We start from the raw sequence: 15,451 nt of genomic DNA on the forward strand, positions 1-15,451 counted from the left end.
TCATGATCACAGTGTGCATGTCGACACACGTCTGCTCCTAGCTAAGTTTGAGATTGGTCTAATTAGATCCGCTTCAATTCCAAGCGCTCACTCAGTTCCAAGTATCCAATCGTGCTCTGCGCCGAGTCTCATCATCCTTAGCTCTACCAACCTTACCAACGCAGACTGTCCACCAGCACCGACATTTCTGAACAAAATGGGGCTGTGGAAAAACCTGCCTATTACAAGCGCAAAAGAACCCCGCGGTTGTTAGGGGGCGACAGTCTCACAGCGCCGACATTCACCCCCCCATCAAAATTTGTGCTAGTATGCACATGCAGGCGAAAATGCACAACCATCAAGCACAGATCTCCCTGGACGAATGTAGCGGACAAAACGCTGAGAACAGTCAACAATGGGTCTACGTGTGTCACGTTCGGGCAAGCCGAAATAAAGTTGGGATCCCAGAAGTACAGACACCAAGCAAGGTCTCCGTAGAAAAAAAGGGTTTAATATACAAAAATTCGCACCGACAAAGTCGTAACATAAAGTGCTGGTCAAAACAAGGACCAGAGGGCACAAAAACGAATAACAAAAAGCGCTTGCACAAAAGGCAAGGGGGGAAAATAAGGATCGCGAAGGAAAACAAAAAACAATGTAACCACTACACGCAAGCGAGAGCCAAATCACAAACTAAAAACCATACTTACAAAGTACTGGGCACCGAGAGTTCAAAAATCGAAACACGACGAGGTCTATAGCAATTGCAGTCAATGAGCAAGGAAGTAGCAAGGCAAAATGCAATACTCCAGCGACATGTGCATATCAGAGGACTCCTTAAATACAGAGTGAGACTAATCATAGATTGGCAGCAGATGTGCACAGAAGTCCGCTAATGCCACCTGCTGGCCAGACTGACACAGAACCGTGACAACGTGAAGGACAACACCATAAGACAAAAACTTTCAATTCACTTGTTATTTTGTCAGACTTCTATCATTTATATCACCCTTGCTTCAGATCCCTGGGACAACCGGCAAAAGAATTGTTAGGTGGCTGGTTGTGAGGAGGACCCAGATGCAGAAAAGAAACAGCAGATATAATGATGAGTTACACATTTGTGGTAAATGGAGCAGGTTCCTTGGCTATAGGGAATGTGTCCAGGTTAAGGCCAGGGGAGACATGGGGCGCAAGGTTGAGGTAAGCATGGTGGCAACCAGGTGCGAGGCAGATGTGCAGCAAACAAAGGCAGGTAGCAGGCCGGAGCTTGTGAAGACAAGCAGGCAGGATTAATATCACTACCTCCAAAGTTACAAAGAATTTCAGGACACGACAAACTTGAGATGGATTGTACAAATTCTGGCAGAACAGTGGCATCCAAATCCAGCTTAAAAAGGGCAGCAGTTGATTAACTGAGGAGCTGCAGCTGCCAATTACCCTCACCAACCTACAGACACACACACACGCGTGCGCAGGCTTCACAGTCACACATGTCTAACCAACATGCATGTTTTTGGAATGTGGGAGGTAGTTGGAGTACCCAGAGAGAACCTATGCAAGCACGGGGAGGATGAGAAAGGAAAGCTCACACAGGAGGGCCCAAACCTCAGGTGTTAAACTCCAATCCTCGAGGGCCGCAATCCTGCATGTTTTAGTACATGGTCATGATCAGGCTCCTGCAGAGCTCGCTGAAGAGGTGATCATTTCAATCGGGTGTGTCGGAGGAGAGAAACATCTAAAACATGCAGGGTAGCGGTCCTCGAGGAGCGGAGTTTAAACCCAGGACCTCTTGAAAGCTGCAATTTTTACTGTCTGTGTACTTGCAATGGGGTAAAGTCCTTGTTATAGCCATTTGTTGGATCACCTCATCCTATGAAGGCATATCTAACATTATGACTGCAAATACTGTCAGAGAACATTCAGCGGGACAAACGCCACGCCCTTACATTACATTCTTTTTGCATTAGCTACTTTTTAGATTCATAAACGCTGCGTGTTTCCTAAAATGTCCCTTTGGGATGTTACTTTATAAGGATCAAAATGTCACATGATTAGAACTATTAGACTGTTTAGAATATGGTTTAATTTCATGTCCAAATGTTTATTTCTTCAAATAAACGCATAAATGGTAGCAATCATTTGGATTGTAATGGTAGTCTTCACGCTTATTTCAGGACTCGTCAGACTTCCATCTTCTAATTATGAAGATATATGGCACATTAACAGTTAAATGCTCCCTTGTGTGCATAAATAACCGGAATTGCACTGTAGTTATTGGGAAGCACCATTAAATGAGTTTATTAGTGCACTTTATTGGAATCGGTGTGTTGTCGCATCCATTGTCCTAAAAGCAAGCCTGCAAGCAAAACCTCCTCTTCAAAATGTAGCAATTTCATTTGTACTTGATCAATAAAGGGCTGGGCATTTTAATATTAATTCCAGTGATTGACTATGGGTCAGAAACAATCAGTTATGTAGCTGTTATTTAAAAAAAATCAGATGGTTTTTATTGGGATGTGACAATCTCTGGATGTTCCAAACTCCTGTTTCAGTCCAGTGGCATATTGAACAGAATATTGTTTTCTCCATAGATAGAAGATCATCTTCCCATAGCCAATCTAGTTCAGAGTTAATCATCGGCATGGCAAGTCTGTCTGTGGATTTCCGCTAAATAATACAATCCATTTCACTGCCATTGCTTCAAAAAATGATCAACTGAATCTTGCTGATTAATTGATAGCCCCCACAAATAAATACTCAAGACTAAACATTTTCTGAATAAAAGGTTGGCAGCTGAGGTTAAGCTTTAGATCAGGGGTCGCCAGTTTCAGTCCTCGGGGGCTACTGTCCACAGTGTTTTCGATGTCTCCCTCCTCCAACACACCTGATTTAAATGACCATCTTATCAGCAAGCCTTGCAGAAGCAGGATAACAATCCAATGCTTTTGCACGCTCTTATTTTGATGTTCCGGCAGCATGCGGTGATGTGGCGGCTCCCTTGACTCATCTTGCCGACTGTAGCTGGGAACAGTTCATATATTGCCACCAATATCGAAATGACGTCATCTTGATATATCATGTGACATTCAATAGTTAGTTAAGGATGGTAAAATCAAATCAAAATAATTACGCTGACATTGACATACGTCACCTATTGAGTGCATTAGCTTCTAGTCGCTAGCAGCGAGCCACCAAGCGAGTACCCCGTATAGGCTAACGAAAGACTTCTTTTCAAAGGTAGTTTAACTACCTCATAGACTCATAGTTTTGCTGACAACCTAGTACGTTGCATTTCCTACTGATTATTTTTTAATGACAAATCAGGCTTATTCAAATGTGCCGTTTCTGCTGATGCCGACCTTTTTTCATTTTCACACTGAGAGGTGAAATGCATTTAACATGATCCTGTGTTAGCTAAACAATAGATAAATTAGCCGACCATGTTCTCCGCAGAAAGCAGATCAATAATTGGTCAAGTCCCAGAAATTCTGACTTTTCACTGTACGTACTTCATGTTTGCATTCATGAGGTGGATATTAACCACTTATTTTCATGCATGTATTTGCTGCATGGCTTCTGTTTGTCCCAGTTTCTTAATTTTAGCTGACATTTGCTCGTATAGTTAGGTACTTCTTGCCATTGTGGCTGACATACGACTAATGTATTACAGGCTTGTGGTTTCATCCGACCAAACTGGTCACCGCAGAGTCCAAACCAAACTATTCATAGTCTCCTTTGCCATGATGGCGTTATTTGTCTTGCGGGATCCCCTGTTTTCTTTTCCCACCGTTATTTATACCAGTGGATGCACGACTGAGAAGATGAAGAAGAAGAAGAAAAATATTTCAAGCTGCCATGAAATAGGAAAGAAGTTATGATACACCACATGTCAGCCTTCCGTCTTGCTATCTTTCCCTCTATGATCACCCGCTCAGATACATATGGTAGCCATCTGGCCTGGCACAACAGAACGAAGCCCAGTACTCCCATGTATCCATGTCCCGTTACACCATGATTAACTCTTTCGAGCATGTATTTGCAATTCACCTTTTCCATTTGTCTGTCCATTTTTATTTTTTGCTTGTCGAAATGCATCAAATAACATCATTGAACTTCATTTTTCATATTGTGATTTGCCAAATCAAGGACTGACTCCACTGTCTCGATATGTCGAGGCACGTCCGTTGTTAGTCGAGAGCAGCATTACATTTGAAGATGTGTACGTCTCAATGAGCCCCTCCAAAATAGATTTTAAGAGCAGGGTAGGAGCCACATCGAGGTTGACATTCCTGCTCTACTGCTCTAGTCAACCCTGAGACGGTGCAGCGTGCATCCAAATGCACAAACTTGATGCCATGACCCAGGCATGGCGATCAGTGGCCAAAAATATACTATTGATGCATGTCTTGAAGTGTTACAAATCATACGGCTCATCATTTAAAAAGCAGCACAGATTTTTACATTCACAGAAAAGGGTTACTCGAACTGTTAGCTGTATGTATGCAAGTGTTGGACTGTGGTTGCCTCTGTTGTCACAGAAACTAAGGAAGTTCCTTTGAGGGATGCGTTAATGGGAGCTTCCGCACATGATTTATTCTTCAGTAACGATGTCTAGCTCGGAGCGACTCTCAGCCTCCTTCCGTCTCCCCTCCCATTTTCTTCAGTGGCAGTGTAACAGCACCTTTGAACACTGTACTGTGAAGCTTTTGCTCTCTCAATATAAAATGATGTGGAATGTATTTCTGCAAAATGACAACACCCCCACCCCCAGTAGCACTGATGAAAAATTGTGGCCCCAGCCTTCAGCATTTGAGTTGTCAATGTCTGCTGTACATGGACATTGATGCCTTAGGAATCTTTTATTCTGAAGTTAACCCTTGGAAGCAATCTTTGTGGCTGATATCCTTGACTGATTTTTCTACACTGACTTGCAATCACAGAGTCTCTGGCTGCAATATATTTAGAACGTAAAAGCGCGCTGAGGCAGTCGATTCTGATGCATGTATGATGATTCACGGTATGCATGCGCACCTGCGCACTCCTAATGTGCACCCCTGGTTATAGCACAGCCACATAGATGTTAAGCATTGATAATGTTAGCATGGCTCTGAAGCGAGTGGAGTAAAGACTAAACTATATGGTTGTTTTAAATACAAAATGTGTAACTCATGTTGATTTATGTTTGATTTGACAGCGAACCTGTCAGTAAACACTGTTCATATCATTTATATTAATATCAAGTTTGTGCTCACAGGTTGAAAAAAAAAATCTACTTAACGACTGCTCGTATCTCAAAAAAGTTGCAGCACTTGATTGACATAATTTTTTGCTCGACCTCTTGAGTCCACATAAAGAAAGGCAGGTGTCTAATATCAGCCCACACATCATTATGCAGCTCCAAAGTAAGTTTGATACAACATTAGTCTGATCATGGCTCCCCACTAATATCTTGTGCATCTTCCCATGAGACACAGGGAGCTCTGTTGAACAGACGCTGACAACCAGGATGTAAGATACTGACAACACATCTCATGGTGCAAATGCACACAGACGATGGCTGACCGACATTTAAGCGCTCCTTCAGTGAGTCCATGAGGGCACACAGGAGAGCTACTGAGTCACCTTGCCTCAGTCCACCCGAAGAGCATTCAGCAATTCACTGTCCATTCTGCCCCTCATCGTTTTGCCCCCCAACTAAAGCGAAGGAGCTGAACAACTAAATGCTCCTATTTTCGCATTTAATTTTGCCGATTTATTCATGAATGACATGAACAATCGCTTTGTTATCTTCAAGTGTGCCATTGGATTGGACAATAAAGTTGTATCCAATCCAATCCAATAAGATGAAATACAAGAGCTGTATCAGAAATTCTTCCTTAGAGGAGACATTACAACATCTCTCAACATAAAGAAATTTGTGTCATACCTCTACTTACCTTGTGTGATGCCACCACTGCTTAATTTAATCATAATCCCCGCCTCTTATCTTTGAGTTGCAAACCATACATATTGCCATTACCCTTTTGTTTCCCTGTAGTGGAAAACAGCTCACTCTCTGGGGCATTTTTGTTACTTGGCAATTTAATTTTTCACTTGATGGGTGGCCGGGCACTTCAGAGACCCTATAATGTATTATTATTATACTATAATTATTTGGTGACAGGGCATTAAAACATCAATGTTTTATGCGACACCTTCAACAAATAATAATCAGTTTTAATAAAGATTGTCAGTGAGGTATCTTTTTCATCACTAGAATGGCAGTTGAATAAAATCTCTTCTATGATCCTGGTCGACCTCTGATTTGTTTATTCTTAAAGAATCAGAATCAGAATCACCTTTATTGACCTCATTATCATTAAGTATGTAGAACACACACGGAATTTGTCTCCGGTAAGAGCAAATGTTTGCCCTGAGGGCAGCACAGTGAGTTAGTCGTTAACATGTCTGCCTCAGTTGTGAGTTGTGCGTTTCTTTTCGGGAGTTTGAATGTTCCCCCGCTACTTGTTTGTGATTTTTGTTGTTGTTGTTTTTTCTGGGTACAATGGGTTTCTCACACACTCCAAAAGCATGCATAATAGGTTTTTTAAGACTCAAAATTGTACATATTGCAGGTGTGAATGGTTGTTTATCAGTATGTGCCCGAACAATAATTAGCGACAAGTCCAGGGATGATACTTCCTCTAGCCAAAGTTAGCTGGGATAGTCTCCAGCTCACCTGCAACCCTAATTAAGACAAGAGCTGCATGAAATGAATGGATGTTACCATTGAAATTAATCTGATTTGGAATACCTGTACTGTCAGAGCTGCACGGTGGTCGACTGCTATGCATGTCCACGTCACAGTGCAGAGGTGTAGGCTTCGATTCCGGCTTCGGCCTTCCTGTATGGAATTTGCATGTTCTCCCCGGGCTAGCATGGGTTTCCTCGGGTACTCCGGTCTCCTCCCACATTACTAAAACATGTATGGCAGGTTGATAGAACACTCTAAATTGTGCCCAGGTGTGATTGTGAGCGTGAATGGTAGTTCGTCCATGTGTGTCCTGCAATTGACTGGCAACCAGTTCAGGGTGTACCCCGGCTACTGCCAGAAGACAGCTGGGATAGGATCCAGCCAGTGGCGTGCAGTGAGGTTCATGGTTGGTGAGGCACTGACTTCTTTAGTGTCACATTTACAAATCTATAAAGCAAAAAGGGTGGCTTATTCAATTTGCTAGACACTATATGTAATCATTTAAACATTATATTATATAAACAACTTCTTAAGACTTATCGACTCTTTTAATTTCGTGCAGTATGTGACCAGCCCGACACATGAAACAAGGACATATTTTAGACCTTGTCCTTGCTCATGGTCTACCGGTGTCAAATCTTGAAGTTCTTGAAAATGGGAATTCTGATCACATGGCAGTTTTATTTAACGTAGTCTTATCGCATGCTGCTGTGAAATCTGCCGCTCCTAGTTGTAAACGCCGAATTTTCAACCCTTGCACTGCTAGTCGTTTCTCTGATGCCTTTAATAACCTTTGCGTACCCTCGTCTAACACAGAGGAACTCACCTCTTGGTTCGACTCGTCATGCCGTGCCATCCTGGATTTGGTGGCTCCTTCAAAAACTGTGCTCCCAAAACCTAAACCTGTCACGTCCCGGGGTTGCCAGCAGGGGGCGGGCTTTCTGCCCGCCGTTTACATACCTGTCACCCATTGCGGAGTAATTGCTCAGCCTTTATTTGGACGCTCTGGCAGTCTACTCACTGCCGGAGAATTCCACGCCGTGCCAAAATTTCTCTCGCCCAATTCCTACTCGTATTGATTCATTGCCTCTTAGCCTTGTGGCTGTTATTGCGCGTCGTTGTTCCTCTTGCGAGTGAAATTTATATTCATTATCTAATCTGACCCTCCTTGCTATCTTCTTCCGCAAGCGTTTTCTGTTGTCCTTTTTATGTTATCCCTGGTCCCTATTTTGACCAGCGCTTTTTGTTATTCTCCCTGTCGGGTTATTTTGTGTTCGTATTAAAGACTCCTTTTGTTATTTGACAAACCTCTTTCTGTGTCTCCTATTTCGGGGATCCACTTCCTTATTCTGTTGTGCACGGAGCGATCAGTCTATCGCTTTGGGCACAACGTGACAAAACCCGAGCCATGGTTTAACGACATTACCCGCGCAGCTAGGCAGGGGTGTCACAAAGCTGAACGCAAGTGGAAAAAAGACAAATTGCATGTCTCTTATCAAATTTGGAAAGACTGCTGGCGTAACTACCAGCTCAGTAAAAGAGGCCAAAAGAGAATATCTGTCGGACCTTATTCTAGCTAACCGTCACAACCCACGCGCACTATTTAGAACGATAGATTCTGTACTCAAACCCCCTCTGCCTACTTGCTTGGATTCTTCACCCGAGATGTGCAACAGATTCCTTCAGTTTGTCATTGATAAGGTCTCTACAGCTAGGACTCCGGTCTCAAATACCGCATCTGACCCCTCTGTCCATGTTCCATGTTCAGCTGTACTAAATTCTTTTGAAACTGTGTTCTTGGCACTTTTGGAGGATGTAGTTCGACAGACGAAGCCATCTGGCTCCCCTTGCGACTCTCTTCCCCCGCACTTCTTTCAAGAGGTTCTCCCGAGTGTTGGCGCAACGGTCTTGGATATCATCAACAGCAGCCTCTCTTCTGGTGTAGTTCCCCAACAGTTTAAACATGCCGTGGTCCAACCCTTGATCAAGAAACCTGGTCTTAATCCAGATGTGCTGCCAAGTTTCAGGCCCATTTCCAAACTGCCTTTCATTTTCAAAATTCTGGAAAAAGTGGTGCACATGCAGTTGAAACTTTTCTTGGATTAACTTAACATCTTGGAGGTCTTCCAGTCAGGTTTCAAGACGATGCATAGCACGGAATCAGCCCTGTTACGCGTTTCTAATGACATCCTCCTGGCAAATGACTCTGGAGACCACGTGTGTCTGGTTTTATTGGACTTAACTGCAGCATTTGATACAGTGGATCACAGTATTCTGCTGACTCGTTTGCAGCACTTGGTGGGCATTGGCGGGAGTGCTCTTGAGTGGTTTAGGTCCTACTAGCTGACAGAACCTTTTATGTCAGCCTTGGCTGCTCTGAGTCACGCACTGCTCCCCTGTTATGTGGTGTTCCACAGGGCTCAATTCTGGGGCCTCTGCTGTTCTCGCTGTATCTGCTCCCGCTGGATCCATCTTAAGGAAACATGGTATTCCCTTCCACTGCAATGCAGATGACTGCCAGATCTATGTCCCACTGAGCAAGAAAGACGCCTTCTCATTAAGGCCACTCCTATCCTGTCTGTAAGAAATCAAAACCTGGATGGCACAAAATTTCTTGAAATTCAACGAAAAGAAGACACAGGTGGTATTGTTTGGTCTCAGTGGCCCTTGTACATTCCATCCTGTAGACTTGGGCCCCCTGTCTCCTTATCTTAAGTCAACACTCTCAAACTCGGGCCTTAAACTGGACAGTGATTTCAAACTCGATCGGCAAATTTGTGCCGTTGTTAAATCCAGCTTCTTTCACCTTAGAAAGCTGGCCAAAATAAAACCTCTCCTCTCACATCAACACTTTGAGACAGTAATTCATGCCTTTGTCACATCCCAGCTCGATTACTGCAATGCCCTTTACTTTGGAGTCAGCCAGTCCTCCATTAAGCGCCTTCAGCTGGTCCAGAATGCCACTGCTCGCCTCTTGACTGGTACTCGTAAGAGGAAGCACATAACTCCTCCTCTGGCATCCTTTCACTGGCTCCCCATTCATTTTAGAGTTATTTTCAAGATCCTCCTCTTTGTTTTCAAATCTCTGAATAATCTCGCGCTACCTTACCTCTCTGAGCTCATCCGCCCCTACACACCTCAGTTCTGTGGACTAGGCATTATTAGAAGTACCAAGAACTAAACTGAGGCTCAGAGGAGATCGAGCCTTTTCTGTTGCTGGTCCCTCTCTCTGGAATGACCTCCCACTGAACATTCGGCAAGCCTCCTCGCTGCCCATCTTCAAAACCCTCCTCAAAACTCACTTGTATTCTTTGGCATTCGACTCAGCATGACTTTGATTTGTTCTTGGTTTTCTACCGCCTTTATTACCAATTTGTCTTACTGTTTATTGTGCATGTTAAATTGCTCCATGTACAGCACTTTGTATGCAGCGATGGCTGTTTGAAAGTGCTCTATAAATACTGTTGACTTGATTTGACTTGACTTGATATTTGCGACATGCAATTATATGGCAAGCAGCACGAGCCAGTTGCATGCAACAACCCAGTTTGTGATGATTGCGCAATGCAATGCGCATTCAGACGTGAGGCTCTGCCTCACCTGCCTCCCCTGACCGCACGTCCATGGATCCAGCAGCCCCTCGCGACCCTCGTGAGGATAAGCGGATTGGGAAATGGATGGATGGATGAAATACTGTCACTGCTATAAAACCTTGTTTAACTGTACGGGCAATGCCATTTCTCACAGTCATTTAGTTCAGTTCTCCTCATAAATTAATTTTTTAACCTTCTCAATAAGCTTGAAATGAAAGCACAACAAATGTGTTCTGCTCGACCTGTTGAGAACGTGACAAGCATGTGTCAGCGAGCTGGGAGCTCGCAAGCCAATCTAGCTGGCAATTCGCAAGACAAGCTTACAACACAAACTCCATCCTCAGCACTGCGACTTGTTGTCATATTGCACTAACTGATGAAGAACATCCAAATCTGAATGTATTATTTCCCAAAAACTGGTCAACATTGTTGTCTAGAATTATACATCTAAAAAGCAAAATGCATGTCGAGTTAAAACCAACGAGAGGCTGTTATGGTTATATTTTTGTCACATTATATGTGACATTTATGGCATACTTCACAAAGATTTTGTTGGATTTAAAAATTGTATAAGCTTCATGGAATTTAGGTTTCACTATAATTACATTTGTTATTTTAAACATTACAAAATGAACACCAGGCCAAATAATGACATACTATTTACATTCCTGTCAACCGTGTCTTGATCATTAACGGAGAATAGTGAGCATACGGTTGTTGGGAGTAGGGCAATTGCTCACAGCACCACTGTTCGCCACAGTCCATGCAGCCACTGTGCTATATAAATATTGAAGAAGAATGTGTCAGTGAGGAAAGTTCAAGGTGCCCCCCGTTGTTTAAAATGGATGGATTTACTTGATCTTTACATTTAAAAGCAAACAAAACAGGAGTTTTGCGGATCCTGAAGAATTGATACTTTTCTTTCATGCTTTTCTCAGTCGTTGATCTTTCAGACTTGGCTGGGATATTTGGATCCAATATGTAGTTGTTCAAAGACACCTGACACTTGAAGCAGATGGTAGTGTCTCTTGTTCTTTGTTGCACATCGTCAGTGGGTGTCATCTCTCTGGTCGAATGCTCGCTTAGCAGCTGCTTTGCGCTTTGGATATGCTAAATACCTGGTTATTATCAGTGAGCAGAATGCGCACTGCACCTTGGGCATTTGTGCCAAATTGGCATGTTGAGAGCAGATAGCCTTAAATGGCTGTGGGTCATCAATCTGCCCCACCAGCAGTTTATTGGAATCTTTTTTTTATTTTATTTTATTTTTTTGCTACTGTTGATCCTAAGGGGTACATTTAAAAAAAAGGAGAAAAAAACATGAAACAACAATCAAAAAAACATGAACGAGGGGGTGCTTTTGGTCAACGTACTAGAAATATGGATACTTTTTTTCTGAATGATTTATTATTTGTTTTAGCCAAATGTGATTTCAAGCAAATTCAGGTGAATTGGTGTATTTCATGTCAATCAGTTGAGCCTGAGGTTCATGATTCCGATGGCTGTAATTTGATCGGCTACAGCAAATACTCAAGCATTTTTATCTGATTCCAATTCTCTGTCTTTTTTTTGCCACCTGTCGCAGCTTTTTTGGAATGTTTTTGCAGTCAGAAAATTCTAACATCCTAAACGTTATCAGTTTGAACATTAAACATCTTGTATTTGGAGTACAGTATATTCAATTAAATATAGGTTGCAAATCATTGTATTCTGTTTTATTTATGTTTAACACAAAGTCCCAACTTCTTTGGAATTAGTTTTCTATATCAAATGGAGTAGCTAAGGAAAATTCCTGTGGACAAAATATGTGTAAAATATGATATCAGAATGGGAATAATGTCATCATAGAGGAAAACATAATCATATAACTATCTCTATACTATCATATAACTTTTTTTAACTATTATTTGACACCTTAGATGCAGTCTTATTTTATAATGTCTGTTATGTATGACATTGTTTATTCAAATTATTTTGCATATCTAATATTCAAAGATGGTGTTTACGCTTTCCACTCCCAACATTGGGTTCACCTGAAATTCAATTACATGTATATAACAAACTTTCTGCCACTACAATAACACTGCTTTGAGTGAAAGTGTCATCGGGGTGTTTTTTTTCACATTCACATCCACAAAAATTTAAGCCCAAAAATGATTTGTTTTTTCAATGTATGTAAACTTACCGACCACCATTTCTACACTAGAACAATGCTATTTCTCTTTGTTTTTTGTTTTTTGACAACTTCACTTACTTTCTTACTCTTTCTCTCTTTCAGGTGTGCTTAGTCTACCCGAGGGTCTGACTCTGCAGCAGCAGCGAACAGGAAAGAATGGCGAGGGAAACGCCTACAGCCAGTCTGAACTGCGCTCTGTTGAACAGTGCTTACTGGCCACACGAGTGGGCAGCATCTCTGAACTCAGTGAGTGATTGCTTCTACATATATATTATTGTGACTGTAGTTCGTCGTGCTATGAAACTGTTTTGCAGCACTGACTGGGTTTTCTAATGTGTTGCCCCTCGGTTAAAAAAATATTAAACACACAAGGTATATTAGACATACCTCAGTGTTGTGCACTACAACGAACTGCAACTACAATTAGGAACATTGTGTTAAATCTCGGACTGTGTCACTGTCATTGATTGGGCATTCCAAATTGTCCCGAGGTGTGACTGTAAGCAGGAATGGTTGTTCGTCTCTGTGTGCCCTGCGATTAGCTGGCAAACAGTTCAGGGTGTGCCCCGCTTACTGCCCGAGGACAGCTGGGATCGGCGCCAGCACGCCCGCGATCCTTGTGAGGATAAGCGGATTAGAAAAAGGATGGATGGATGGATGGATGGATGGATAGATGTGTCACTGTCAGTACCGCTCTCAATCTACTTCTACGTCTACAATCAGTCAATTTTGGCACCCCACAACATTTGTGCAGGCACTCAACACAATACACCAATGAATAATACAGTAATATAGGTGCAACTCTTGTTATTGTGTGTCAGTCTGGCAGCAAAATCATTTTCAAGCCGTTATTTTCAGGTCAAATGTGCTCATCTTGTTGCTTTAAACTTTTCACATTTGTGTTGGCTGACATTACTGACGGACAGGCTAATATGATCGTGGCAGCGTTCAGCTCTGCCCAAATATTGCCCCGCTACGTTAGTAAATCTGCCACTGTACAACCCCTGTGTGTGCGTATGAATGTGCATCTTAAGCAGAAATGAATCATCAGGAGTTGCAGTGTCATTAAATAGAATTCTTTCGAGCCACACACACACACACACACACACACACACACGCACACACACACACACACACCCAACACACACAAACACACACACAGGGTCAGGCAAAATGATCTGACACATTTGTAGGTTAAATAAAAGGCAAATAAAGAATAAAGAAACAAAAAAGTGTTTGTATTTTTGAAAAGTACATGTACTTGGGATAAAACAGATACAGATGAAAACAATAATTCGCCAAAAGGAAGCTTTTCATTATTTTCATTATGTTGCTTCATCAGGATAGTAAACAGTTAGTGGGGGAAGCACTGAGGGCCTTCCATCCATTCTATATTGATGAGGTCGAGCATGGATCATATATTGACAAGGGCAACACAAGTCAGCGGCTGGTGGATAATAGGAGAACCGTGTCCAGAGGTAATGTCATCTTCACTGGGGTAAAAAAAAAAATCCATAAATAACTGTGTTTTGTAAATACACAACAAGAACAACTGTGAGTGAAGCATAGCTGTCATCGATAGGGCTGTCACAATCTCTATTTGAAAGAAGGCAAGATGGAGGGGAAAAAATAGAATGAGATGATTGTGATTTGTTGGGAAGACGCTTTAAAATGAGATACTCCTCTGCTGTCAAATTTGCATCCTGCTCAAGAAGTCACTGGCATTTCGCTCTCTTGTGGAGCATTACTTTCAAATTGCCTCTTTTTAATTTTCTCTTCTGCCAAAGGCCGTATTAGCATATTTGAATTGAAACCATGTTATCATACCTACAGATGTCATTAACACTGAGGGAGAAATCACTCAGTCATGCCAAACAAAATGGTGTCACTCTGGTCTTAACTGTTCTATCCTTGTTAAAATGCATGATAATGAATTTAGTGAACATACCGGGAGAGCGTATGACATGCATATACATTATTCCATTAGTCTCCACTGCTGTATTGGTTTCCATAAACAATACAAGCCAGTGTACTGTGAAGGTAGAGCTTCACTGTCTGTGCTCTTGTCCTATGAGCCTCTGCTCTGAGGACTTTGTTTACTTTTAATGAAAGAGAATAACTGCATATCAGGAGGATGGAGTAGCCTCTCAAAGAAAATTGAACTACAGATGTTTTGTGGAGATTATACTGTAAAATGGCAGCGGTGAAGCAATTTGATAAAGAGGTAGACAATTCATTTGAGGTACAATACCAAGTTGGTAGGTAGGTAGGTAGGTAGGTAGGTAGGTAGGTAGGTAGGTTGGTAGGTAGGTAGGTAGGTAGGTCAGTCGGTAGATGGATGGATGGATAGATGAGAGAGGTACTGTCATGATCCTGTACTGTTTGCTTTTTGTTTCAGTCTCTAGATGGTGAGTGGGCGTTCACTCACAAGTCACACCTCTCTCGAATCTGGCCTCATTACCTGTCTGCTTTAAAAGCCAGGCCATGCCGACAACCAACTGTCGGATTATTAGCCTTGCTCATGACTCTCCAAGTGCTTGATTTTCTAAACGTTCCTCGACATTTTTCCTCCTTTGTTCATAGTACAGTATTTTGGTTCTTATAAGTATTCCTTATGTATTCTCTTTTTGAGTTCACCTTGTATTGGATGCGCTTGTCCTTTTAGCTGACAAGCAATTTACCTTTATCTCGTTCCTTGTCTTTTGCAAACACTTTTTGTTTGGTCTCCCCATTTCCTGGTTCTTTGCTACCAGCATGATTCATTGTACTTCGTCGGTCTTGTGTTTTTGTTAATAAATATCCTTTTGAGCGAAACTTCTGATCTGTGTCTATGATTTGATTTTGGAATCCTCATTCTGTCCAGACATTTGACAGATACATAGATGGATTGGTAAATAGATAAGGGAGGCCCGTTGGTCCAGTGGTTAGCACGTCGATCTCACAGTGCATAGGTTGTGGCTTCGATCCCGG

At 42.2% G+C, this 15,451-nt stretch overlaps 1 protein-coding gene across 3 annotated transcripts in view; it reads left to right on the plus strand.

Moving 5' to 3' along the window:
* The window catches only part of btbd11b (BTB (POZ) domain containing 11b), a 122,848-nt gene that overhangs the window by 84,868 nt on the left and 22,529 nt on the right, over positions 1-15,451 (plus strand). For all 3 annotated transcript variants that reach the window (XM_052061642.1, XM_052061640.1, XM_052061641.1), the window contains exon 2: positions 12,584-12,727. Coding sequence is in view for 2 of the 3 variants with exons in the window: in XM_052061640.1 (XP_051917600.1) it covers positions 12,584-12,727 (144 nt within the window). In the remaining variant the exon portion in view is untranslated. The remainder of the gene's footprint in view (positions 1-12,583; positions 12,728-15,451) is intronic.

Source organism: Hippocampus zosterae, chromosome 3, assembly GCF_025434085.1.
Source record: "Hippocampus zosterae strain Florida chromosome 3, ASM2543408v3, whole genome shotgun sequence".
NCBI classification, from domain to species: Eukaryota; Metazoa; Chordata; class Actinopteri; order Syngnathiformes; family Syngnathidae; genus Hippocampus; species Hippocampus zosterae.